Source organism: Poecile atricapillus, chromosome 23, assembly GCF_030490865.1.
Source record: "Poecile atricapillus isolate bPoeAtr1 chromosome 23, bPoeAtr1.hap1, whole genome shotgun sequence".
Taxonomy (NCBI): domain Eukaryota; kingdom Metazoa; phylum Chordata; class Aves; order Passeriformes; family Paridae; genus Poecile; species Poecile atricapillus.
In genome coordinates, this window is record NC_081271.1 from 463,756 (window position 1) to 491,192 (window position 27,437).

General features: G+C 50.8%; 1 protein-coding gene across 1 annotated transcript in view; it reads left to right on the forward strand.

Annotated features, from left to right (window-relative positions):
- Positions 1-1,229: 1,229 nt before the first annotated feature.
- KCND3 (potassium voltage-gated channel subfamily D member 3) overlaps positions 1,230-27,437 on the forward strand; it is a 100,571-nt gene continuing 74,363 nt past the window's right edge. The window contains exons 1-2 of the mRNA XM_058855983.1: positions 1,230-1,288; positions 6,541-7,725. Of these exons, the coding sequence (XP_058711966.1) occupies positions 6,617-7,725 (1,109 nt within the window). The 5' untranslated portion in view covers positions 1,230-1,288; positions 6,541-6,616. The remainder of the gene's footprint in view (positions 1,289-6,540; positions 7,726-27,437) is intronic.

The following is a 27,437-nucleotide window of genomic DNA, read 5'->3' on the forward strand; positions in this document are numbered from 1 at the left end:
TCATCCATCCATCCATCGCTCCATCCATGGATTCCATCCATCATCCATCCATGGATTCCATCCATCATCCATCCATCCATCCATCCATGGATTCCATCATCCATCCATCCATCATCCATCCATGGATTCCATCCATCATCCATCCATGGATTCCATCATCCATCCATCCATGGATTCCATCATCCATCCATCCATCCATGGATTCCATCCATCATCCATCCATGGATTCCATCCATCATCCATCCATGGATTCCATCCATCCATCCATCCATCCATCCATCCATCCATCCATCCATCATCCATCCATGGATTCCATCCATCCATCCATCCATCCATCCATCCATCCATCCATCCATCCATCCATCCATCATCCATCCATGGATTCCATCCATCATCCATCGCTCCATCCATGGATTCCATCCATCATCCATCCATCCATCCATTCATCCATCCATCATCCATCCATGGATTCCATCCATCCATCCATGGATTCCATCCATCCATCCATCCATCCATCCATCCATCCATCCATCATCCATCCATCATCCATCATCCATCCATCATCCATCATCCATCCATCATCCATCCATCATCCATCCATCCATCATCCATCATCCATCCATCATCCATCCATCATCCATCCATCATCCATCCATGGATTCCATCCATCCATCCATCCATCCATCCATCCATCCATCCATCCATCCATCCATCCATCATCCATCATCCATCCATCCATCATCCATCCATCCATCCATCCATCCATCCATCCATCCATCCATCCATCCATCCATCATCCATCCATCCATCCATCATCCATCCATGGATTCCATCCATCATCCATCATCCATCCATCATCCATCCATCATCCATCCATCCATCCATCCCGGGGGTCCCACACCCGCTGCCCTGCCCAGCGCTCCATGCCGAGCTCCGAGCTCCGCTCCCGGCGCCGCTCGCTCCGGGTGACACCTGCCGGCGGCTCTGCGGGCGGGCGGCGGGCGGGGACGCGGCCGTGTGCGGGGAGCCCCCGCCGCCCCCCGCCCCGCGCCGCCGCCCCTCCGCGCCGAGCTGTCCCCGTGCCCATCGCCGCTCTCCGCCGCTCTCCGCCGCTCCCCATCGCTCCCCATCGCTCCCCATCGCTCCCCATCGCTCCCCATCGCTCCCCATCTCTCTCCGCCGCCGCCCCGCGCCCGCGCACTCGGCGCAGCCCCGCGCTCCGCTCCCGGCAGCCGCATGGCCGCGGAGGCACCGGGCGGGCGGCCGCGGCCGGGAGCGCCCTGCGGAGGTGAGGGGGTCCCCGGGGAGGGCGGGGGGCGGAAAGGGAGCGGCCCCGGGGGGTGCGGGGGACACCGGCCCCGGGGGATGCGGGGGACACCGGCCCCGGGGGGTGCGGGGGACACCGGCCCCAAAGCTTCACCTGCGGGCGGGGCGGGGGCAGCGGGTGCCCCCGGCCGCTCCCACTCCTGCTCCCCTCCCGCCCCTCGCCGCTACCGGCCCCGCACAGCCCCGATAGCCCCGCACAGCCCCGCACAGCTCTGATAGCCCTGATAGCCCCGATAGCCCCGCACAGCCCCGCACAGCCCCGCACAGCCCTGATAGCCCCGCACAGCCCCGATAGCCCCGCACAGCCCGTTCCAGCCCCGCACAGCCCTGGCGGCCCTCGCTGCCGGAGGGAAGCTCGGGGCTGAGCCGCCCGGGAGCCGAGGCGATGGCGAGGCAGGCGAGGCAGGCGAGCCCCGCTCGCTCGTGTGCGTTCTGCTCTGACTTTATGGAAAGCATCAACTATCGCTGCGGCGCGTCAGTCAGCGCCGGGAGCTGCCCGGCAGAGCAGGGCAAGGCTGGCTCGCTCTGATTTGGGCTTATGGTTATTTACTTAATGGAAACTCGACAGCAAACAGATAAATGAGAGAGGCTGCCGGGTCTCTGAGCGTGCCGAGTCCAACTTCTGACCGTGGATGAAAGAGGGATGCTGAGGTGGTGTGGAGACAGGACTGGTAAGAGCTGCCAAGGAGCAGGGCAAGCCAGAACAGCAGGACGAGGGGAAAAGGGAAAGGTGGTGGGAAGGGAGAAAGGAGAAGAAGATAGGGGAAAGATCGGTTTAAATCCGAACGATTTCTTTTTATTCCTGAATGTAGCCTCCCGCCCTGGCCAAGGTGTTGGGTGTAGGTTTGTGATGCTGGAGGAATCGCTCGTTTTCTTGCCCAGAATGAATCCCTCCTGCCTTGTCCCCGCCTGACCGGGAGCCAGCAGGGACACGCAGGGAGCTCCGGGATAGAGCCGTGAAGTTCATCCCATACTTTCCCCCCTTCATCTCCCCCTTGGCACATTAGCATGCAGGGTAGGCTCTGGTGTGTATTTAACGACTCCATTTGCCGGCGCTGTCAGCTCACCCCGCCCTTCTCAGCCGCCTCCCGGAGCAGCCGGCTCCAGCCCCGGCCCGGCCCGGGGGTCTCCGCTCCCCGGGGCCGCTCCCAGCGGGGCTGGGGCTCTCAGCGAGGGCAGAGCGGAGAGCGGGGCTGGAACGGGAGGGGGCAGCGCCAAGCGAGCTCAGGCGAGAGACGCGGAGAGAGCCTCCGTCTCGGCAGCGATGAGCGAGAAGCTGTTTAGTCATCTCTCTATATATACTTTCACAATGATGATCACATTTACTGATTGCTTCTGACTGCAATTTAGAGAGGGAGGCAAGAGGCAGGCAGCACAGTTCACCTTTTATCCTGAGGAGTGGCTGCTCCCCCTTCCTTCCCGTTGCCCACATTTAGCCCTACTTTGGGCGCCGGGTGTCTTTCCTCTCCAGGTAAGGCAGCGCTGCGAGCCGCCAAGATGGGGCTCTCCGGGCTCGCTGGGAGGGAGGGAGGGGAGAACTTTGCATGCATTTATCCTACGCCTGTTGCTTTTGCTCCTAAATCTCCCCAACAGACGGAGGGAGTGAGTGTTTTGCAGAAAGTTTCATTTTCTGGTGTTGCTGCGGAGGGGAAGGAATGTGTGACTGACAGAAGACACCGAGGCTTTGGCTGACATATTTTGCTTTAAAGCAAAGGTCCCTTTGCTGCCTGAGCCTGGCCCAGCAAGGACAGGAGAGGGAAGAAGGAATGATCTCCAGGCTCCTCACTCCCATTAGCAGTGTCTTCTCAAGAAACTCGCAGTATGTTTATCGGTCCGATTTCAGAACAGCCCTGGCTGCTTCTAGAAAGGGACACACTGAGATTTTTGCTTTGTCTCTGCTCTGTTGAGGTGATGAAGAGACATTGATCAGTGTGGTATTGCCGTGGGAGCTGAAGTGGTAAGAATCCATCCTTTATTTCTGGACTCTCTAGGTGAACAGTCCTTACTGTTCTCTACCAAGTTTTCCTCCTGAGCTTTCCTGAGCTCTCAGGGTTTGCTCCAAACCGGGTGAGACCTCGGTGCCCCCGGAGCGGCCGCAGCGGAGCCAGCGCTGGTCGGGAGGGACCCCGAGGAGTCCTGGGAGGGGACAGGGGGCTCGTGCTCAGCCTTTTCTATCAAATTTCCTTGGCTGTTTCATTGTCCCCATAGTTATCTAAAGAAAACAGATTCTTTTCTCTACAGATACTTTTTTAAATCAGGAAGAAAATGATTCTATTTTGTGCACCAGGTCTTCTAAATGTCATCAGCAGGGTGCCGGTCTGCTGTGAACCAGTTCCTTTTAAATTACACGCAGAAATGATGGTAATTAAAATTAGAAATATGGGTATAGCTAAATATATGCTTGTTAGAATTAGAGTGTGTCTGTTTTCTATGAGAGCTCCAGAGACTGTCAACAGTACATTAGATTTTGAGTCCAGCCAATTGCTTTCCAGCCTAAACAGACTGGTTAGCAGTCACCAAAATCCAAGCAGGCAGAAGAGGAGGATTCTTTCTACATTCTGGAATTCTGCATTCTAGATAAATGAGTTACTTCATCTTTTTTTGATTCAGGTTAGGTTGTGCAGGTCAGAATTATAAATCCAGTCCTCTCTCTGTCTCCCAATTTTCTTTCACTTCCTTCAGGGAGTAGTAGAGTTCCAAGGACTCATGGACAAGAAAAAGCAAAACCTCTGCATTTCACTTCTCACTCTGGGTCCTTCAGATAATTTACAGCTGAAAAAGCCTCCTCTTCCGTGTGTTTTGAGGATCAAATGGGACAGATTCAATGTAACTCTGAGAATGAAGCTGGCTGTGCTCTGTTGTTCTAACCAGCTGCATCTCTTGGACCCAGAGAAATGGGAATTAAATTTCCACACAAGAATTCCCCTTTCTTTCTCTTTTGCTTTAATCTCCTGTCCCTTTCATAGCTGAGATATTTATAGTTTCCCCACATATACTGCCAGCATGAAAGGACCCATTTTATCTTTTAAAAATTGATTTAAAAATGTGTAAGTCACTTATGAGTTACCAGTGCTTTATTGGAACAATTATATGTGAAGTATTTATAGTGCCTCAGCAGCTAATGTAGGTAACCTGGAATCTACAACCAAAGTTATCAAAGTACAGAAAAGGTTTCTAACGTGCTTCCCCTGAGAAATCAGGGGAGATGAGGATCCAGTGTGCTGAAACTGGTCAGGTCACCAGTCAGTCCTGGCAGAAGGACTCTGGTGACGGTGCTAAGGGAAATTAAAAGCCAGGGAAGACAGTTTGCCAGCAGGGAAAGCAGGAGCAAGATGCCTTTTCTTGGTTTCTCAATTATTTGCCTGTATATATTTGGTGACTAATGGATGAAACAGTTCTTATTTTGCTGCCTCCTGTTCTTAAGTGCTTCATGGGAGTTGAAAGATCCACCACTGGTGGTAGAAGGCTGCAGTGTGAGCCCACGGAGCCCCTGGAGATGCCCTTTCAGCTGAGGGTGGGGGAGCTGCTCAAAGTCACGCAGAGAGAGTTTCTGGTCCCCAGGGCGGCCGGGCCGGCGCCATCCGCGCAGGAAATTCCTCCTTTGGGGGAGAGAAAAGAGCGCTGCTTTAACTCTGAACGATTCTTCAGAGGGAAACACTGGGGGATGTTTGCTCCAGTGCCATGTAGAGAAGCAAAGTGTCTCCTTGGGATAAGCATCACTATGGGTTATTACATGTTCAGTAATTACCGAGGCTCTTCAGCAGCAGTTAGACGCTCGCACGAGGGATTTCAATTGTCCTTTAGACACTCAAATTGCACAGGAAGATGCTCCACATTAAGGTGATGAATGTTAATTTGCCCCAAAGAGGAAGAGCATTTCTCTGAGCACTTCAGGCATTTTCAGCACGGACTGATTCCATCATTTTTTATTCAGTGTTTTGATGGCCCATTGGAATCAATAATGCTGCAGCCTTACCGGCTGGAATGGCAGCTTTCATAGAAGTTCAGAACTTCAGAGTAAAACTGCCTACAAAGATACAATTGGGCTTTGAGGCAGTGGAATCAATGGAATTGATAAATTGGCTTTTGATAGGGCTCCTAATGCACCTTGTATGACCTTTCTTCAAATAATTTCATGGTAGAATTAGAAAAGCACTAGGGAAGTGAAAGTAAAAACAAGTTAAAACAAAAGTTAAAGACTGTAAGAACTCTGACCAAAGATCAAAAAGATAAATTCATGGCTAGATCAGAATGCAGAAACTACTCAAACTTCAAGAGAATGTTGGCCTCTGGTGGCTGAGGATCTGGACAACTTGGGATATTCCTCATCTGAAAATCCAAGCGTACAGTGAACATATTTTGTTTCAGCCTAGGAGTCCTTCAGTTCTTCAGCTGAAGGATTCTTCCCCTGCAAGCCAGGAAAAAAGCAAAGCAACTTCCTGCTGGGAAGAAATTCTCCAGCTTTGGAGCCTTCCTTCATTCCAGTGTTCTTGGTATTTGTTACCTTAATCCATCAGCCTTCAGACCTGGGATTGAAGCTTACGGGTGCTCAGGTATTCTGAACAAGGTTTCCCCAAAATCAGAATTTTCCTCTGCTCCAGTGGAGGGCTGCAGTACTTGCCAAGAGGAAACCCCACCTCTCAATGAAGGAGAGCAGCAGAAAACTGCTGCTGAGGCCAGGCCTTGAATTAAAGATGGAAGATAGCTGGTGAAAACCAGGGAAATATTTCCATTTCTTTCTACTAAAGATGTTCTTAGTGCAAGATTCAGAACATACTGAACTTGTTTAGGACTGGAAATGCAGCTAAGCCCAGTCATGGGTTTTGGTGGTGTACGATTCCACTGCAGGCTGATTTCACTGGAGTTCCCAGCTCTTTCTTGACAGCTGTAGTTAAACTGATGAGCACAGGAGGCTTACACCTGGGGAATTATGGATTAGTCTTGTTTGTGAGGAAGCAAATATAAATTACTGTGTTTATGCTACTTTTAAAATGCTTTTAATGAGGAATCATTTGCTATTCAAAATTTCAATCTATAATAATGCCATAACCCCGCTGAGCTGATTATCATGTGCCTTGTTCGACATCATTCTTCACCTGGGAGGTGAGGGTGAGCCAGTGGTGTGAAACTCTCGTGTCTGTGCTCGTCCTGGGCTCTTCCAGCCAACGGGGCAGGCCCCGTGTGACTGTGTGCTGTGTTCTCTTTGTGTTCTAGATGGAACTGCTCTGACTCCCAGCAGGTCCCAGGAGCATCCCAAGCCTCATCTCCAGTAACACGGCCCGGGCTCACCATGGCAGCAGGAGTGGCAGCGTGGTTGCCCTTCGCCAGGGCGGCTGCCATAGGATGGATGCCGGTGGCCAACTGTCCCATGCCACTGGCTCCGACGGAGAAGAACAAGAGGCAGGATGAGCTGATCATCCTCAATGTGAGTGGCAGGCGTTTCCAGACCTGGAGGACTACACTGGAGAGGTACCCGGACACTCTCCTGGGCAGCACGGAGAAGGAGTTCTTCTTCAATGAAGACACCAAGGAGTATTTCTTTGACCGGGACCCCGAGGTCTTCAGGTGCATCCTCAATTTTTATAGAACTGGCAAACTGCACTACCCCAGGTACGAGTGCATCTCTGCCTACGACGAAGAGCTCGCCTTCTACGGGATCCTTCCCGAGATCATCGGGGACTGCTGCTACGAAGAGTACAAGGACAGGAAGCGGGAGAACGCGGAGCGGCTGATGGATGACAACGACTCGGAGAACAACCAGGAGGGCTCCATGCCCTCGCTGAGCTTCCGGCAGACCATGTGGCGAGCCTTCGAGAACCCCCACACCAGCACCTTAGCCTTAGTCTTTTACTACGTCACCGGGTTCTTTATCGCCGTGTCTGTGATCACCAACGTGGTGGAGACCGTGCCCTGCGGCACTGTGCCGGGTAACAAGGAGCTGCCCTGCGGGGAGCGCTACGCCGTGGCTTTCTTTTGCCTGGACACGGCGTGCGTGATGATCTTCACCGTCGAGTACCTGCTGAGACTCTTCGCGGCGCCCAGCCGCTACCGCTTCATCCGCAGCGTGATGAGCATCATCGACGTGGTGGCCATCATGCCCTACTACATCGGCCTGGTGATGACCAACAACGAGGACGTCAGCGGGGCCTTTGTCACGCTAAGGGTTTTTAGGGTTTTCAGGATTTTCAAGTTCTCCCGCCATTCCCAAGGCCTGAGGATCTTGGGCTACACTTTGAAGAGCTGTGCCTCCGAGCTTGGCTTTCTCCTCTTTTCCCTCACTATGGCAATCATCATCTTTGCAACTGTGATGTTTTATGCAGAGAAAGGGTCCTCGGCAAGCAAATTCACCAGTATTCCTGCTTCCTTTTGGTACACTATTGTAACCATGACAACACTGGGGTGAGTATTACTTTTCCTTTTCCTGAGCAGCAGGCAAGCATGTACTGGGAGCTTGACTTCAGCTTCTTCTCAGCGTTTTCCTGGGTGCATGTTCGAGAAGGGGCTGGAAGCGTTGAGGGTTGATTATTCTTTGCCTTACAACTTGTGCAATTTGTGTGCAGTTGTATAAACCAGAAAAAGCACTTACACCCACTTGACAAATGCTCAGCACCACGGTAAATGAGTGCAGGGGGAGCAGAGTGGTGGAGTAGCAGGTTGTGATTCATTCCTGCAGGAGGGAAAGGCTGACCCGACTGCAAGGGCTGGGAGAGAGAGCTCTGTTCTCTCTGACATTGGCTCCAGCAATGTTCACACAAAGCTGCTGATCTATCTGTTGTGTCTCGTTGCAATGTCACTCCTTGTTTCTCCCCTTGGCCTGCCAGCAACTACAGATTTGCTGAATTCAAGTGGATGTTGTGGGTCACTGTACTGGAATGCTCAGTGATGGCCAGGACATGATCTGGTTTTTACTTAATCCAGCAGGATTGGGGTTTCTTGTCTGTGTTTAGCTGTGAGTCTGAGAACTGGGCGTGCTGTGGTGGTTGCAGTAGAATTTCAAACATTCCCATGGACAGGTACAAAGATAATGAAATCAAAGCAAGGGGAATGTAGCCTGGAGGGCACTTTTCCCCCTTGGATTTCATTTCTGTCTCACAGATATTGCAACTAAGATTACAGATTTGTGCTTCTGCTGCTCTGAACTAAAACCTCTGCGAGCAGAATGGCCAAACCCTCACCCTGCCAAGGTTATGTAGAGGAAAGTGGGCATTGCAGGCTGCTGCTTCAGGCACATAAAGCCAGGAGCGAGTGCAATCTCCTCTTCCCACACATCACAACAGTACAGGAAGTTTAGAGTTACTTTGCAAAGAGTTTTCCCACTGGAGATTTCACACAGTGTAATATTCAGATGTAGACAATTCTCCTCCTTGTAACACAGTGACCACTTTTTCTCTAAACTGCTTTTGATTTTAAACACTTCTCTGTGCGTATTACACAGGAACAGGCTCACAGTAGCACTTTTTAATTATTAAAATCATAATTCAGCTGTCAGAAAGCCGCCGAATCTGGGCATATGACAACTGAAAGCCTGAATTTCTTCATTAAGTGCAAATGTAGAACCTGTTTGTCATAGTCACCTACAGATCTCTTATTCTTCCTTTTTAATAACTAAGCAAAGTTTGCAAGTTTATGGAAAAAGCTGTTCCTTACTCTGGGAAAGGCAGCACTGGGAAATCAGAGCTGGGCTTTGCATCCCAGCACTGCCCCACGCTGTGGCTCAGCTTTCCGCATTCTGACTGCTCCAAACTGGTCAGTTCCCCTCTCCTGACCCCACCACTGCATCTGATCAGCTTCAGAGGGACCCCTGCCTTGGGTGGCTCCTTCCCGTGTCTCTGGACAGGGGGAGATGTGTGAAAATCCAGTTCTATTTTCAGATTCCCGTTTAATAATGATCCCATCCAGCCCTGCACGGACACAGCCTGCACCCGTTCACGCCTGTGCTGTCACAGCTCTGACAGGAGCCTCGGGGCCAGGGGCCATCCTGGCTGGCTTGGGAAGGGCTCCAGTACGTGCAGAATGTGCTGGAGAGCAGCTGGGGCTCTGCTCCTGCCTCGGTTTGGGTCCCTTTCCCTCCCTTTCTGAGCACAGGGACAAACCCAGTGCTCCCAAGGACCTCAGAGTGTTCTCAGCTTGTAATCACAGAAATCATAGAGGAACAAGTGCTGGGAAGGAGCTGACATGGATTTAAGAAATCAGATATTTAAACATGGCTTTGTCAGGGTTCATTGTGAGGGGACCTATAAAATGCTGTCAGTTTTAAAACTGAGACTCCTGGTATTACTGGTTTGGGTTGTTTGACTGATTTTTGGGTTGTTTCCACCTTCCTGACTCCCCCTGTGTGGGGTGAGGGTTCACCTCCTGGAGTTCACCATCTAGGGCTAACCCTCCTGGCCCCTTCATCTCCCCAAAACTCCTTCCAGTTCTGACAAACTGGCACTTTCAGACAATATTTCATATACATCTTTCTCCAGAAGTCTTTTCAATCTGTTTGGAAGGATCTTGTTACTAACGAGAGTCCTGGCAATTCCAGCTGCACAGAAATGCAGCCAAGGTCTCCAACGTGCTCCTCAAGCCATCAGATCCCCTCCTCTGGCCACTTCACTGCTTGGATTTCAGCAGCACTCAGAGCTTTCACAGAGATCTTAAATATGTCCTGCCTTTTGCCCCTAACAGTTCAGCCAGCATCTAAAACAAGAAGCTATGAAGCACCACAGTTTTTAACTCAAAACCATAGATATATATCTATATGTAGTTTGTTTTCACCACCAATGTGTTTAAATCCAGATAAGTGAAGGTTTCCCCGAGGCTGGAATGCCACCATTGCTTTGACAGAGAGCCTTAGAGGAGTGGTCAGGAATGTGCAGGAAAACTTTTTCCCTGATCCTAGGATTAACTCCATTTGTGTAGAACAAAAGTTTACTTACAGCAAACAAGCAAACAAAGCCAAGAGTAGGAGACCATTAACCCTCGCACTGTACTGTGCATCAGCTGCTCTCCCAAATTCCCAGGTATCTTTGGGATACAATTACACTTCCAGACTGACCCATAAATAAAAGGCAATGCAAATGCATTTCTTCTTGAAGGTGAAGCCCAGCATCAATAAATAACCACTGGTTTTGGTGGGGTTACCCTGCAAATCAGTTTAGAGAAATTTAGGATGACTTGCAGGCTCCTTAGGCACTTAACAGGGAGCCAGGTACAGCAGCTTTTCTGGAGTGGGAAACAAAGCAAAGGAATTAAATTATACTGACCCTGCATCTCCAATCCCTCTGCTGTGCTCATCAGCCCTGGTTTAACAGAGGCTGTTTTTAATTTAACACAATTTAAATTTTGCTCAGGAGGCTTTCTAATGAAAGCATTATTCTTGGGTGCATCTTAAATCAATCTGAATTACTGAAACAACTATTCAAAATTAATTCAAAATCAGCTCTCCTATTCATGCAGAAACATTTTTCTCGAGAGGCCAACAGCTCCCCATCTCCTCTCGACAGCCCCAGTGCCACGAGCTCTGCCTTTGCCAGCCCCTTGCTGTGTCCTGCAGGAGCTCCTGAGCCCTGGCCCCCAGCTCAGGGGTGCAAGTGCTGCCAAGAGCAGCAGGGGAGCGGTGCCAGGCCCATCCATGGCCCTGTCCTGGCTTTTAGATAATTCAGTATGCAATCACTGGGTTTACATCTCTATGGAAATGTGTTAATGAGAGTGAATTTGGTTCCCTTGGTACCAGTGCGTTGGTTTTCATGGAATCACAGAACAGTGAGGGTTGGAAGGGACCTTAAAGCCCAGCTCATTCCAACCCCCAGCCATGGGCAGGGACACTTTCCACTAGCCCAGGCTGCTCTATGCCCCACCCAGCACTCAGTTTAATTCACTTTTAGGGAGCGATATGGATGGGGAAGCCTCAGGTTCTGCTGCTGCCCCTCACGTGCAGCACAAACACAAAACCTCTGTCATCCCACTAAACCCCATGCCAGTTTTGCCCAGAGAAAGTGTTTTCTAAGCTTTTTACAGCTGTTTTCATTTCATCTGACAGCAGCACTATGTTTCAGACTCCTAGGCAGTGTCTATGACCTGCAGCAGAGGCATCAAACTGCAGCTGTGAAAACCTGAGTGCCACAGGCTGGACATGACAGCCAGGCCACCCTCAGTGCCCCCGAGAGGGGAAGGGAGACCTGGGATGGTTTGGGTTGGAGGGACCTTGGAGCCCCTCCAGTGCCACCCCTGATAGAGCAGGGACACCTCCCCCTGTCCCAGGCTCTTCCCAGCCCCGTCCAGCCTGGCCTTGGGCACTGCCAGGGATCCAGGGGCTGCTCTGGGCACCTGTGCCAGGACCTGCCCACCCTCCTATTGCTTCCCAATATCCCATCCAGCCCTGCCCTCTGGATGCCATTGTGGGAAGACATTTCCCCTTGTCCTGTCAGTCCATGCCCATGTAAAATGTTCTGCATTTAAATTCGAGCTCATTTAAATGAGCTCTCCTTTAGGCACTGGAAGGTGCCGTAAGCAAGGAATATTACTGGGGGGAATTGGCACCGAGACATTTGGGCTGTTTTTGTCAAGAAAGCAGCAGCAGCACAGCCTGAGCACTCAGTGAGTGCCACAGAGGCTGGTGCTGGGTTTGGTTTGTCCTGAGGGATACACTGTGGAGCTTTCTCTCGCTTAGAAAAGCTGAGCTCCCACAGCTCAGCGCCCTAGGGGTGCTCGTCAGAGAATCTCTCTGGCTGACTGTCGCCTTTACAATTTGCAAAGGCTTTTAGAGCCCTATCCCTCTTTCAGGATGGGCTGCACTGGTCCATGGCTTTCAAAGACACAGCTCAGTGCACTTGGACAACACAGGCCCATCTGTATAATTCATTTAAGGAACCAGGTTAACGCTGGAAAGTCGATAAAACAGCCCTGCTGGCCTGGTTATGTCAACAGCCTGATCTGGAGCAAGAGCTGGAATTTCTTAGAAGGTTTATGAGCTGGGTGTGTAGAGAGCAGGGGTTTGAGGGTAGGGTCTGTTTGGTTTGTCTTGGCTCAGTTTTGCCTCTGCCAAACGTGGATCAGAGCGAACACGAGCGAGCGGGCGCCCTGAGAGAACATCAGTCTCTGTTTTGCTTATTTCTTGGTTTTTCTCCTCTTTGCTGGTGCTCAGCCGTGGCCAGGAGAGGGGATGGAGTGTGAGCGGTGCCATGGCACGTGGGGGCCGTGGTGCCAAAGTGCTGCCAGCTGGGCTGAGCCCCGAGCACGTTCCAGCGCTCGCTGCCAGCACCGTGAGAGCAGAGCGAGCTCTGATTTCTGCACAGCACAAGCACTCAGGCTGATAGTAACCTTCATTCACCCTCCTTCACACACACTAAGAGCAGTGTGCAAAGGAAGGAAAATAATAAATCATCTCTGGAGCGCTGCCACTCCCGGCTCCTCGGGAGAGATTGGTGTTTGGGCCAGGAGTCACGGTGTGCGTGTCAGGACTTTGGGAGCCTCCATTAAACTGAATCAGGAAAAACTTCTCCAATAGGAACACCACTTTGCATATTTAACATCACCAATGGCAAGATGGATGAGATGTGGGGTGTTTCCTTTGTGAAGGAAGGTGCTGGAATTTCATCACTCACCATTTCCCACACGGTCAACAATTCCTTATACCCACGGGCCAAAGAACTGCTGGAATTTAATACACAGAAAGTCCAATCAAGCCATGAATTGATGGAGCTACACAAAGAGGCCATTTCCTTGAGCTTTCATTCTCTTCACTCCAGCTTCATCTTATACAAAACGTGTATCAATTTCCTTCTCCTAATGGATTTACAGATATTGTGTGTGAAATGTCTTTTTATCAGAAGCTACAGATGGAACCTTTTCCCTTCACTATCTTGATATAAATCTCAGGCAAGCATCTCATTTTTAAGCTATTTGCATTCACCAGAACCCCAGAAGTATTAAAATACCTTTATTCATTCTTAGAGCAAGTGGAACACACTGGATGCTTTTTTTTCTTCTCCTAAAAAAATTATCCATCCTTACGCTTTTTGTGGCTTTGGATATTTGTAACAGTTGCACGTATGTGCAAACGCACCATTTTTAATGTGCAAGACAAAATAACTTGCCTTCAGGGTAACTCATTGTGTGAGAAGTGAATTATTTTGAATAAGGCTAAGAAATGGTGCTGACTAAAATTGTAACGTGACTGCTAAATTTACCAGTGGAAGCCTTGGCAGGGATGCATCTATAGCAACTGATTTACAGATTTTTTTCTGATCTCCTCTTTTTCCCCCCCCCCCTTTTCTTTCTAACCTGCCTCACAGTAAGTGCCTGAGAAATACAGATTAAAGATAACATTGCATTTTCATTGGAGATGAAGGGAAGTGATTGGCGTGCTGACTGGATCTGGGCTATTTTTAGTCTCATAAAACGATAATTTCATAAGAGAGCTGACCCAGTAAAAGTAATCAGTTTACAGACATCAGCTGGAAATAAGGGACAGAGCAGCCACTGTCAGTCCGAGAGCAGGGAGAGGGGAAGTTAAAGGCCCTGGAACAAATTAGCCCAAATGAATCAGGTTCCTCAGCTGATTACAGCCCACGGGTGTGTACAGGGAGAGGAGCACAGGGAGCAGCACCATCCTCATCCTCACAGGCACATCTGGCCACCACATCCCCACCCAGCCCTGCTGCCTTGGCACAGGTTTAGCACGGGGCCCCCAGCCTGAGATAAACCCCAACTTGTTTTAATGGCAGGAAAAGAACAGGAGAAGTTTTTTCTGCACTTTCTTCAGGGATCTGTGCTTTCAAGAGCTTGGAGCGACAGGACGAGAGGGAATGGCTTCAAAATGCAGGAGAGAAGAGAGGGTGGGGAGGATTGGCACAGGGTGCCCAGAGCAGCTGTGGCTGCCCCTGGATCCCTGCAAGTGCCCAAGGCCAGGCTGGAAGGGTCTTGGAGCATCTGGGACAGTGGAAGGTGTCCCTGCCCATGGCAGGAGGATTCAATCAAGATGATCTTTAAAGTCTTTTCCACCCCAAACCAATGTGCGTTTCTGGGGATGGGGACAGCAGTGAGCAGACACAGCCTATTTCCAGGTGTGTCCCAGGCATGTAATGGAATCACCTCATCAAAAAATAAGAAAAAAAGAAAAAAGAAAAAAAAATACAAAAAATGTATGATAAAGAAAGAAACTTTTCCTGAGCATGAGCCAGCACTGCTCCCCGGCAGCTGCCCCACGCCCAGCTCAGTGCCACGGTGCCCCTGACCCAGGGAACTGATCTGCATTCAGTGAAAGGATGAACCATTTACCCCGGCCACAGCTCCCTGCCCTGCATTCAGTGAAAGGATGAACCATTTACCCCGGCCACAGCTCCCTGCCCTGCATTCAGGGGAAGAATGAACCATTTACCTCCACCACAGCTCCCTGCCCTGCATTCAGGGGAAGGATGAACCATTTACCCCGGCCACAGCTCCCTGCCCTGCATTCAGGGGAAGGATGAACCATTTACCCCGGCCACAGCTCCCTGCCCTGCATTCAGGGGAAGGATGAACCATTTACCCCGGCCACAGCTCCCTGCCCTGCTCCTGGGCTCTGCAGGGACCCGGGGCCGGAGCTGCCCCAGCTGGCACAGCACAAAGCAGGGTTCCTTCCCCCCAGCTGGGACAGCACAGGGCAGGGTTCCTTCTCCCCAGCTGGGACAGCACAGGGCAGGGTTCCTTCTCCCCAGCTGGGACAGCACAGGGCAGGGTTCCTTCCCCAGAGCTGGGACAGCACAGGGCAGGGTTCCTTCTCCCCAGCTGGGACAGCACAGCCCAGGGTTCCTCCTCTCCTACAGCCACAGCACAGCCCAGGGTTCCTCCTCTCCTACAGCCACAGCACAGCCCAGGGTTCCTCCTCTCCTGCAGCCAGAGCAGGCAGTGCTGGCACTGCCCGTGGCCAAGGGGCAGCCACAGGAGCAGGGCCAGCCCCGGGACGCTCCCAGGCTCAGGCCAGGCTGCTGGCAGCGCTGTCCCACCCTGAGCATCGCAGCTCTGTAGAAGGTGAAGAAGAAAAGAGCTGCAATTTGGTCATTTACCGATTGCCTCCCACTCTCACTGCTTCACCACCTAGCACAGAAATTCTTCTCTGCCAAATCCCACCACATCCATTGTGAACTGGTTAATATTTTCCTCCAGTGAAGGCAGACAGATGAATGTTTTTCCTGCAGACCAGAAGACAGGCAGCGTTCAGCCAAGCTCTGCCTTCTCCTGGACAGACAATGCCTGCAGAAACAGATTGTGTCTATTTAACTATTTACCACTGCTACATTAGAACACACTCAAGGGCTGTAATTCACCTCTTAAAGTTACAAGTAAGTGCGGAAGAGTTATTTTAAAATCAATATCTAACAGAATGCCATTGTTCCAACATTTAAACCTGCTGGGAAATTACTGGGAGGCATGTGGCAAGTCAAATCACTGCCTGCCAGAGGAGGAAACAATTCATTACTCCTTCTAAAGGTGCGAGCCTTTCCTGGCTTTTTCCTGGCTTTTCATCCTGCTTCGCAGCCTCAGAGTGACGCTGGAGCATCTGGCTCTTTCCTTCCCTCATTCTTCCCCGATTTTGTGCTTTTCTTCTGCCTTTCCATCGTGGACTTTTTCTGTCCCACGTGGGGCCGTGCGGGTTTGGGGCTGCCAGGGCACTGTCCCCGCTGTCCCCGCTGTCCCTCCTGTCCCCGCTGTCCCTCCTGTCCCTCCTGTCCCTGCAGATGCCGAGAGGCAGAGCTGAGGCTCAATCTCCTGTCCCCTCTGAACTCCTCAGTGGGGAGCAGAGCAGAGCCGGGCTGGGCTCTCGGAGTCACCTCCCCAGCCCTTCCTGCCCCGTTCCGGGGCGCTGCAGCAGCATCGCCTGGGGAAGCTCTGCTCTCATCTCCCCCTGCCATCTGCAGCAAAATTAAAGCACAGATCAGCTTTGGCTTTTTGCCCTCAGGGCTTTGTGAAATTTGGCCGATGTACATGCCCAGAAAGCCCTTGAGAAGGGCTGTTTGGAGTCCCGTGCAATGAGGACCCTGGAAGCTGAGCTGTGCTGTGGAGCCTCCTCAGAAAAAGGCCGAATAATTCAAATAACGAGTCCTGGACACACGGAGGGAGGCAGCTGCTGCTGGATGTCCACCAGGCTGGGCTTTGCTGCACTCCTGCCAGTGACAGCCTGGCACCCCAAAGCTCCCCAGCCTTGTCTGGCTGCTGGGGTCACTTGGAGCAGCTCCTGGTGACCAAATCTCACCCCCAGTGCTGCGAGGAGCCTGGGTTTGTGTCCCAGCCAAGCACCCTGAACGTGCTCCCTGCTGGATTCCTGGTGTCCCTGGGGCTCCCTTTGCCATCCAAAAGTCACAAACTGCTGCTGTTTTTCCCATCCTGCCTGCAGATACAGGGCTCCATATCAGATGTGAAAACAGCAGATGATAAAATCTTGAGTCATTTTCAGCCTTTAATATGTAAATGTGCAGCCTTGATAACAAGATTGCACCCCACCACTAGGCAGCCCTTTTTTCCTTTTTTACACCAAGGAAAACACTTCTTACTATTATTTAATTTTACTTATTTTATTATGTAGTTAGAATAATGGAATCCCTGAATGGTTTGGGTTGGAAAAATCTCATCAATTCCCACCCCCTCCCATGGGCAGGGACACCTTCCACTATCCCAGGTTTCTCAGAGCCCCATCCAACCTGGCCTTGCACACTTCCTCAATTCCATGTCTGTATGGTCCACATCCAGTTTTGGGGTGTAATTTGGAGACAACATGTGCACAGTTTTCTCTGTATTTGTATAATCTGGAGCAGAAGGAAGCCATCCTCCTCAAATATTAATTACAGTCACTGTGGTAAGAACAAACGCAGCACCTTATTTATCAATGGAAAAGGATTGTGCAAGCCAGCTCTTCTCAGCCTGGGCAGAAATAAGCTGTCTTCAAAGGGAAAGCTAAAGCAAGAGAAAGCTGCTCTGAGCTGCTTCCTCCTGAGTCCATCGACTTTGGGGCCTTAGTTTGGGTCAGGGATGCTCTGTGGGAGCAAGGCCAGCCCTGTGTCCCTGCTGCAGTTTGGCTCCCAGTGCAGGGCATGAGGACTGATCCCTTCTGGATGAAACACCCCTGGCAGGGGCACTCCAGGACCCCCAGTGTGCTCCCACTGCTGCAGAGCCCAGTGCCCCCCCTGCAGTGAATCCTCCCTGGTGTGAGCAGGGGCTGCTGCTCTGCTCCTGCCCCTGCTGACCTGCACAGAGCGGGTGAGAGCTGAGCCTGTCCCTGCCAGCCAGCTCAAAACTCATTCTCAATCATAATCCTGTTCCAGTGGGGCTTTTTTGATGTTTACATCATTTCTTGGGCTGTGTCATCAATATTAATGTGAGAAGAGCTCCGCTTGCGTCTTTCTGCCTCTTGTGAGGGAAGATGGGAACAGGCTCTGACACCTCCGTTACTCCACTGCAGCAGAGCCTTTTTCTAGTAATCAGTGTCTGAAATGAGTAGAAACAGCACCTAAATTTACCACGTTGAGCACGAATCAATGAAGCATTATTGCCAACACACATTCTTCACTGTCACACATCTCGGTTGTGCTGCTGGTTCAGGAAGATTTAAAACCCTGTCTCCCACCCCGCTTTGCACCTGCACCTTTTTACCAACCTCACTCTCGTATCTCTGCATAATTAACCAAAATATGAAATTCCCAGCTTCTGCCATGCCCGTGTGTGCTTCAGAACTTCCCCCAAGACCACAGGATTGTGTGCAGATGGGCAATCACGGGCAGCTCGCAGGAGGCAATCACAACTTTTACTTGGTGCCTCTTTCGTTTTCCTGCCTACTTACATCTGCCCAACCGTCTGTTCATCAATCCTGGGAGCATCCATCACGGCACAGGATGAGTCCTACTGAGTCAGACACTCTGCTTCAGTTCATGAAATGAGCTGGCAAGATATTCTAGCCTTGGCACACTCGATACAGAAGATTTCAGCCCTCTTAGATATTTTTCTGCTAGAGAGGAATAGCAGGACAGATTAAATAATAGGAAGAGTCAATCAGCAAAGCAGCTGTGGAATGAAAACACGGGAAATGGATGAAATTGGGTAAAAGTCATCCCTCTAGCTAAGGGTCAGGACGAGTAGTAAGCTGGGCTGAAGGGATACAAGAATTTGGGCTGCAGAGGGCTGAGCAGAATGAATTCCACCACTAATGAGCTTAGTGAATAAGCTCATTACCTAATGAGCTCTATTGAACAAGCTTGAATTCCTGCCTGGGGAAAGCCCTGCCGTAGATCAAACATAGGTAAACATCTCCATCAGTTTACACACACAGGCATCTCAAGCTCAGCAGCAAACTCAGGCCACTGGCAGAGCCTTTCCCGAAGGTGTGGATGTCAGGAAGGATCAGAAAAGCAGCAAAGAGCAGAGGCTCTTTTCCAGTTCTGTCCTTTCTGCACAGTTTGTGATCTGGACGAGGAGGCACCGACACGACTCGTTCCCACACACACGTCCTGGCAGCTTTCCTTCACCTTTTACCCCACACCTGCCCACCCTCCTCCTAAGGCACTGCAGAGCTGCACTAGGAAGCCTCCAGAGGACCAAAACAGTATCAAAAAATGCTCCTGAAATGGTTCATCTCTGTGAATCTCCATCTAACACCCCAGCCTTGTTTTGGTGCCTGGGGAGATCTGTCAGAGCAGATGCCAGTTCCGAGGGTTTGGAAAAGACCCAAAGGAAATCTCACATCCACGCTGCCTCATGGACAATTTATTACCCGGAAAGGCAGGAGTCAAGGAGTGCCTGTAAGGAATGGCCCATCATCCCCACCCGCTGCTCAGGGCAGCTTTCAATTCTCCTGACTTGGAAGTGAAAAGGGAAAATGAGATTTCAGAAAAGGAGATCTACAGATGAAATCTTCATTTTGACTTCATAGAACAACATTTGCATTTATTTTTACCATTTCTTCTTAGATTTTCAGCACATACAGAAATATTGTCTAAAGTACTCATTTCCTATAGATGTGCCACTCCAAAACCCTGGCACTGTCCATCATTTGTCTGTTACCATCTGAGCAGGGCTAAAAAATGTTGGAGGAAGAAGAGGGAAGGAAAACACATGAACTTTCCAGTAAAATACAATGGCTAGTTTGGTGGGAGATAAAGATTTTGAATAGAAAATCAGTGTTCAGGCTTTAAAATTATAAATCTTTAAATCTGTGCACGCATGCCCTGAAGTGCACAGCCCAGGGTAAACAAATGCAGGCAGCTCTCTGTACGTGTCAGGATATATTCACATGATTGCAGCAGGAAAGTCTGGCACCAAATGTACTGTGAACTGAAAATGAATTTCAGCAGCTTTTATGATTCATTTTTTGTCAGAAACAAAGGCTGTGGCTGGAGCTGCTCATGTGCCATGTCCAGGGGTTCCTGCAGCACAAACCCTGCGCTCAGGAAAGGCTGTGCCTGTGTGTCCTTCCAGGGGGGTTCTCAGACACCCCCTTGGAATTCCATCTGTGGGATTCTCCTGGTGCTGCCCATTCTGATCCCGGGGAACAGGGGAGTCACACCAGGGACAGCGAGGGCTGCTGACAGGAAAAGCACCCTGGAACGGGCCAGGTGGGCTTGGGAGACTTTGGGAAAGCACCGTGGCAGGAGCTGCCTCCCGGGACAGCCCCATCCCATCACTCCTGTTTGCCAGGCTTCCCCAGATCCCAGCATCACTGCTCTGCTGCTGAGGCACTTCAGAAAACTGCTGGCTAGAATTTCTGTGCCATTAATAACTGCTGCCTTGGCAATACCACAACAGAGTGGGCAGCCAGCATATCCACCACCTATAGCACTTGAGTGTACAGCAAATTAAATCCACCCGTTAAATCACCACAAAGCCAGAGAAATGGCATTTATCTGAACATCCCTGGAAGTCGAGTGCTCTGTTTGCAAGGTGAAATACTCAGGATGAAAACCACTGGTGACCAAAAGCAAGGGAGACAAGGATTTCACAGAATCAGAGTATCCTGAGCTGGAAGGGACCCATGAGGAACATCAAGTCCTGCACCCATGGCAGGAGGGCTGCAATGAGAGGAGCTTTTGAGATATCCCTTCCAACCCAAAGGGTTCCATGGCTGTGTGAATTCCCAGCTCTCTGGAATGAATCAGGTCACTGTGCACAGTCCCTGTCATCCCTCACCTGGGCTGCTGCAGCTCCATTTCTGCTGCCAGCCAGGCGCTGTCCCCAGCACACAGCCCAGAGCACCCAGAGAGAGAAGAGGAGGTGCTCACCCTGCGAGTGGGGCAGGAACCAGCTCCAGGGCCTTCCTTCCAAACATGTGTGCAGTCTAAATAAAATATCAAAGAACTCCACCTCCCCTCATAGAGAAAAGGACAGAATGGTGAAAAAAATCACACAGCATTTTAGATGGCAGAATGGAAGACGTTCCACAGGTCTGAGTTTTGTAGTAGAGATCATGATTTAGCAAAATGCTAACAGGAGTGGTTTCTCTCCCAGACGCTGATTTATTATTTAATACTAAAATACTATAAATAACAAATCTGCAGAATCATCTTGCCAGGGAAGGGAGGGACGTGTGGAAGAGCCCCACAGATCCCAGCAGGCTGTGCCAGAAGGGTGTCAGGGGCACAGAGTCTGTCCCACACCTGCCATGCGCTCCCAGCCACTTGTGCCACTCTGCTGCCCTTTCCTCAGATTAACCTGGCCTCTGAGTTATTGCTTTTAACAGATTATAGTCACACTTGGAGCCAGAAGGGAAGCCAGTTCATCTGTGCACCAGGCTGTGTTTTGGGTCCCAGTCAGACTCTGCTGTGGCCCAGGCACTCGGGCATCCTCCAGGATTTCACCCAGCAGCTTATCCAAGTGGAATAGATGCACTTTGTGACAAGTGCTGCCACACAGGATGGAAACTGCTCAATAACAGCAAAATCAGCTTGTTTAAGTTACAATATAATGTGAGGTTTGAGCTTTCACTCTATAATCCATTTTCAAGTACTCTTAGATATGTTGCTCTATGGTAAAATTGGATTTTTAGCAAAAATATAGCCCAAATGCTCAGCATAACAAATTGTAATCACAGTCAGTTTGCCATCTAAGATGCAATGCATCCTCTAGATCTTTTTTTTCCACTTATCTTTTAAATACAATTTTCTGTCCCACTCTGTTGAAGACCAGGTTAAATCAGTGAAATAGAAATAGTGTTTTAATATTATATCCTGTGGCAAAAGACTAACATTGCCTCTAGTCAGGAGCTGTAAGTGATAAACCAGATTTCATGGAACTCTGCAGCTCTTTGAGTGTTTTTTTCTCTGCCTGTCAGTGGAACAAGGCACTGGACCCCTCTGACACCACCCCTGACTTCCATCTACACGTACAGGATAATGACTTCAAGGCTTTTTAATTGCATTTGCTTCCATTTCAGAAGAGTTTCTTGGTTTTCTTAAACAATCTGACCTTTCAGAGGACAGGGTGCCTGCCTGCCCTCAGCTGCCACCCAGGTATTCCCAGGGCCAGGTGAGCAGAGAACAGGCCCTTGAAAATGGGGATTCATAGCAACCTTTAATATGTAGTGCTGAGGTCCCATGGACAGAGTGTGTATCCAGAGCCCTACAGGGATTCACTGGGGACTAAATCAGATCGAGAGGATATCAAAAGGCTTCTTGAGGATTATGTGGAAGATGTGAAAAGCAATCACACTGCCAGATATGGTAAAACATAGCCATAAAATGAACACTGAAAGCCTGAATGATTTGGCATTGAAGCACAGGGATTTTTTAAATGCTATTATTCAGATATGGTGGAAAATTATATCCCTCTTGCAAACAGCCCTCCAATACTGAGTGGTGGGAATAAAAACACAGATCTGGGGAAAGACACACCAGAGGGACAGGTCTCCTCTGCCCTGCCCATCTTTCCCAAATTCTTTTCCTTTCCTGGTATTCAAACTTGTGCATAATTCAAGAGGAGCTCAGTCTGTGCTGCCCAGACAGGGAAAACAACAGGACCTGTCTGTATTTTGCTCATAATTAGGTTCTGAAAAGTATCGGATATGGGAACTTTACAACTAAATCATCATCAGTTCTTAGTACACAGACACAAAGTTGCTCCTGATGTGCTGAAACACTCCGTGTTTGATCTGAGAGTGATCAGCTCAAAGAGGAATTTGGCCTCTCCTGGAGGCACCTGCACTGGGCCAGATCTGTCAGGGCTGCTGTGAATGGAAGGGTCTGAATCCTGCTCTGAGGGACACATCAAACCCACCAGGACAGGCAGGAAATGAAGCCTGATTTTCCAGAGATTTGGCTGATGAAGAGATTGCGTTCAGCTGTCAGGGAAAGGCCTTTTCCTTCTCCCCACATGCCCCCCGTGGTCACAGATCACTCAGCAGCGTGGCAGGAGGGCTCTCTGAACTAAAGGGATATTGGCTTTTTGCCCACTGTGAGTAATGGGCTTTGTCAGGAATGATCTATTTAAAAACCAAGCCCTGCTCAGGGTTGTCTTTCTGACAGACACAACCATTCTTGAGGCATCACTGCAGGGCTGGAGCTCTCAGCAGGGCCCTGGAGCTCCCAGAGGGGGACTGGAGCTCCCAAAGGGGTCCTGGAGTTCCCAAAGGTGCCCTGGAGCTCCCAGAGGGGGACTGGAGCTCCCAAAGGGGTCCTGGAGCTCCCAAAGGTGCCCTGGAGCTCCCAAAGGGGTCCTGGAGCTCCCAGAGGGGCCCTGCAGCTCCCAGAGGTGCCCTGGAGCTCCCAGTGAGGCTCTGGAGCTCCCAGTGAGGCTCTGGAGCTCTCAGAGGGGCCCTGCAGCTCCCAGTGAGGCTCTGGAGCTCCCAGTGAGGCTCTGGAGCTCCCAAAGGTGCCCTGGAGCTCCCAGATGTGCCCTGGAGCTCCCAAAGGGGCCCTGGAGCTCCCAGATGTGCCCTGGAGCTCCCAGTGAGGCTCTGGAGCTCCCAGTGAGGCTCTGGAGCTCCCAAAGGTGCCCTGGAGCTCCCAGAGGGGCCCTGGAGCTCCCAGAGGTGCCCTGGAGCTCCCAGTGAGGCTCTGGAGCTCCCAGTGAGGCTCTGGAGCTCTCAGAGTCCTCACCCGCCTGTGCTTAGCTCAGAACTGGGAGCTGCCCAGCACGGAGGGGCAGTGGAGCACAGCTCAAACCATTTTCTTCTGTCCCACTTTGCTGTTTGTGCCAGTGCAAGCTCAGGGGTAAATTCCTAAGCCTAAAAGACTCATTTTTAGGGAGTTAGGGAAGAAAAGAGCAGCTACAGAGAAGAGCTTTCAAGGGCTGGTGATTTCTCCTGTTGCTTCTTTGCATGAGATGCATCCTCCCACATGCTGTTTTTTCCCTCCAAGACACACAGTGATGTTGTGGTGCTGTTTTGGGGCTGGTTTTGAGGGCAAGTGTCTGTGCTGAGCGTGGTGGGGGACCTGAGCACGGAGCTGGCTCCAGCAGCTGCCAAGGCCGTGCCCTGGGACGGCTGCAGTGAGATGATTTCAGAGACTGATGTTCCCCCAGCTCACTATTGACACATGGGATGGGAAAATGAGATTTGCTTTGGCACCTCATTCACTTCTCAATCCATCTTCTCTAGTGCTTTTCTCCCCTCCAGCCTGTACATGGAAAGGTCAATCAGTTTAATTACAGATGTGGGACACATCAGCATCATTTGCAACCCAAAGTGTGCTCATGCAGCTCGAACTCTTGCCCGGTCCCACTCACTTTTGCACCAGATACAACAGCAACAGGTTCTTTTGCAGTCAGGAAACCTCTCCACGTATCACTGGACTGATAACAAAAGGAATAAATAACTCCAGAGAAGTGAATTTTAATGACATTTCTGTACCAAGTCTGTCAGAGTACGCTACAACCATTTATTCAAGTTCACTGCCTTCCTAGATAAACACTGACATCTCTATTTTGCAGGTGTAAAATCCAAGTCAGAGAAAGACTGAACTTCTCCTACACAACCCACACAACAGAGAGTTCCCTGCTGCCGCTTTGGGGCAGCAGCACATTTCTCAGTGGAGCAGGGGAACCTGTGCACTCCCTCAGCCCAGCACCTGCACCAGAACCACGGCCTGGCAGCTCTCATCAAAGCATCCCCTGTTTCTGTAAAGACCTTGATGTCCACAGAAGGTGACCAGAACGGGTCACCTCCTGCAGACAGGCAAGGGGTGGCACTGAGATTTTCTGATGTGTGTTCAGAGAGTCAGTCTGGCACCTTTCCACCTGTAATTTTCTTGCTCATCTCTGGAACATCTGTAAATTCTGCTGCCCAGGTGGGTCATTTTGATACCGCTCATTTCGGTTCTATTCTCCCACATTCATGACCCTTTGAAGATCAGAGGCACAAATCCATTAAGGATTTATTTATTGGGGTTGACTGAGACTGGTGTGTTGATTCTATCCCTTTAGAGAAACCCACAAAATTCTACAGGGGTCAAAACAAACACAAATACACAACCAGCAGCTGCCTCAGCCTTCCAAAAGGATTTTGTAGCATTCCAGGAACTTGCACTGCAGTATAAACTTCACTTTGAAATAAAGGACACTTTGTGATTTTTAATTGCCTCCTAACCTTTCATTAATTGGGCTTTATGCAGTGAGCAGCATCACAATAATACATCTGCAACCTCTGTGCAGAATGCAAATGGGCCACAATGAGGAGAGAGCACCTGAGTGTTCAAAGCCCCAGCCACAGCAGGAGCTCATGGTCTCACCCACCACAACAGAGACTTCCTAATTATCCAGTGGCCTTTGTTTCACTGGAATTACTTTCAGAACATCTGAAAAGCGTTCCCGATGCCACAGATTCTGGCATTTTCTCATCGGAGAGGCACAGAGCAGCTCTACAAAGTGATGTGTTTCGGCAGCTCTGAAAAGTCACATTTGAAATTTATTTCCATAATAATGAATCTAGTGAACAATTTTGTCAGAAAGACTTATTTGCATACTTCACATTTATGTTTTCACGTAGTTTCTGAGCTTCCCATGAACAGCTCTCTGTGGTGGTAAAAGCAATAATCCCAAGGGCAGGAATTTGTTTCTGGCCTCGGCTCCATCTGTGCCGTGACACCCGAGGGGCCGATCCTGCCGGGGCTCAGCACGGCCCTGGCCCAGGCTGGAGCTCCAGGAGCACTTGGACAGCATTGCCAGGGGTGCACGGGCTGGGACTGCTGGGGTGTCTGTGCAGGGCCAGGAGTGCGACTCTGATGATCCTTGCAGGTCCCTTCAGGACATTCCGTGGCTCTGATTCCATGAACCCCAGCTACAGGAACACAATTCCTCTTCCTTCTTGGCCATCCCATCCTGCCCTTCCCGTGCCTCCCTGGAGCAGCTGCCAGAGCCCCTTGGGACCGGGATCCCCTGGGATTGGGATCCCCTCAGGATTGAGATCCCCGCAGGATCAGGATCCCCTCAGGATTGAGATCCTGTCAGGACCGGGATCCCCTGGGATTGGGATCCCCTCAGGACTGAGATCCCCTCAGGACTGAGATCCCCTCAGTACCGGGATCCCCTCAGGACTGAGATCCCCTCAGGATCAGGTTCCCCTCAGGACTGAGATCCCCTCAGTACCGGGATCCCCAGGTTTGGGATCCCCTCAGGACCGGGATCCCCTCAGGACTGAGATCCCCTCAGGATTGAGATCCCCTCAGTACCGGGATCCTCTCAGGACCAGGATCCCCTCAGGACTGAGATCCCCTCAGGACTCAGATCCCCTCAGTACCGGGATCCCCTCAGGACTGAAATCCCCTCAGTTCCGGGATCCCCTGAGGATTGAGATCCCCTCAGGACAGGGATCCCCCCAGGATTGAGATCCCCTCAGGATTGGGATCCCCTCAGGACTCAGATCCCCTCAGGACCGAGATCCCCTCAGGACCGGGATCCCCTGGGATTGGGATCCCCAGGTTTGGGATCCCCTCAGTACCGAGATCCCCTCAGGCCCAGGGCCCGGGAGCAGCCGGTCCCTGCCATCCCCACCCAGCCCCGCTGTGCCAGGGGAACCCCCGGTCCCTGTCCCTCCCGTGCACTGCAGCGGGCTCCGCTGGGCACTTTTAGGGGTGAGGGTCCCCAAAGCCCCGCAGAGCCCGGGGGAAGCTCCCAGGAAGGGGCTCCGGGCAGTGCCGGGCTCTGGCTCCAGAGCAGCACCTGAGGCCTCTCCCTCCTCTCCCTCCTCTCCCTCCTCTCCCCGCAGTGCCCGGCTGGAAACATTTCCCAGCAGAAACCTGGTGTCTCTTGGGCCTCACAGTGCCATTTGCTCTAATTCTTGTTGACATTTCGTTTCACACACTATTAAATGACCCCCTTCAGAAGGATGAAACAGAAATTTGCTTTAGAAGAGGGGAAAAATAATGTGTGCTTTAGGACAAAACAAGCTCCTGATTTATTTTCCTGATAAAGTTAACACATCTGGTGCAGAGCAGCTAGCCAGCCTTACCCAGTGCTGCTGTCTTGGCCATAATTCTGTGTTTGGGGACTGTGGCAGCAAAGTCTCTAATGTCACAGCGCTTGCTTCTGTGATTATCGGCATTTTCACACCATCAAACTGTTCTACCCAAAGCAATGTCTCCCTTTGTTTGTGAGCAGAGTTGAAAAGCTGTCTGTAAACAGCTGGGGTGGTACCTGCAATTACACATGCTGGATAATGGAAGGGCAAGTGGAAGGGAACTCCTATGAATCATTTTTTATGTGAATGATTTAGCAGTGACTCTCTATCCATCACCTCTGCCGGTCCGGGGGTAGGCAGGTGTCCTGATGTGCTTCACACCTTGCTTTGGGCGCTATAAAATGACCTCAGGAGATGGAACAAGGCCCTGAAGGCGGCTGTGAATCTCTCCAGGGGGAGTCAGTGGGGTCCTGGCAGTCTGGGGACACGAGGAGGGGATGAGGGCTCCGAGGGCACCGCACACAGAGCACCCCACGAACAGATGTGAGCAGAGCTCCTGGAAAAACACAGCTTCCTCCGGCTTTCCATGGGCTTTAGCTCCCTACGTGCTACATTTATCTTTTATGGTGATTAAAGCTCAGCAAAGTCATTAATGCTGAGACTTCCCTCACTACATCACATTCAGAAATAGACTTTTTTACTTGTTTAAAGAAAATAACCCCCTCTTCCCCCTCCAAAGTGCTTTTCCTAGGGGAAATGCAATACTGAAAGCCTT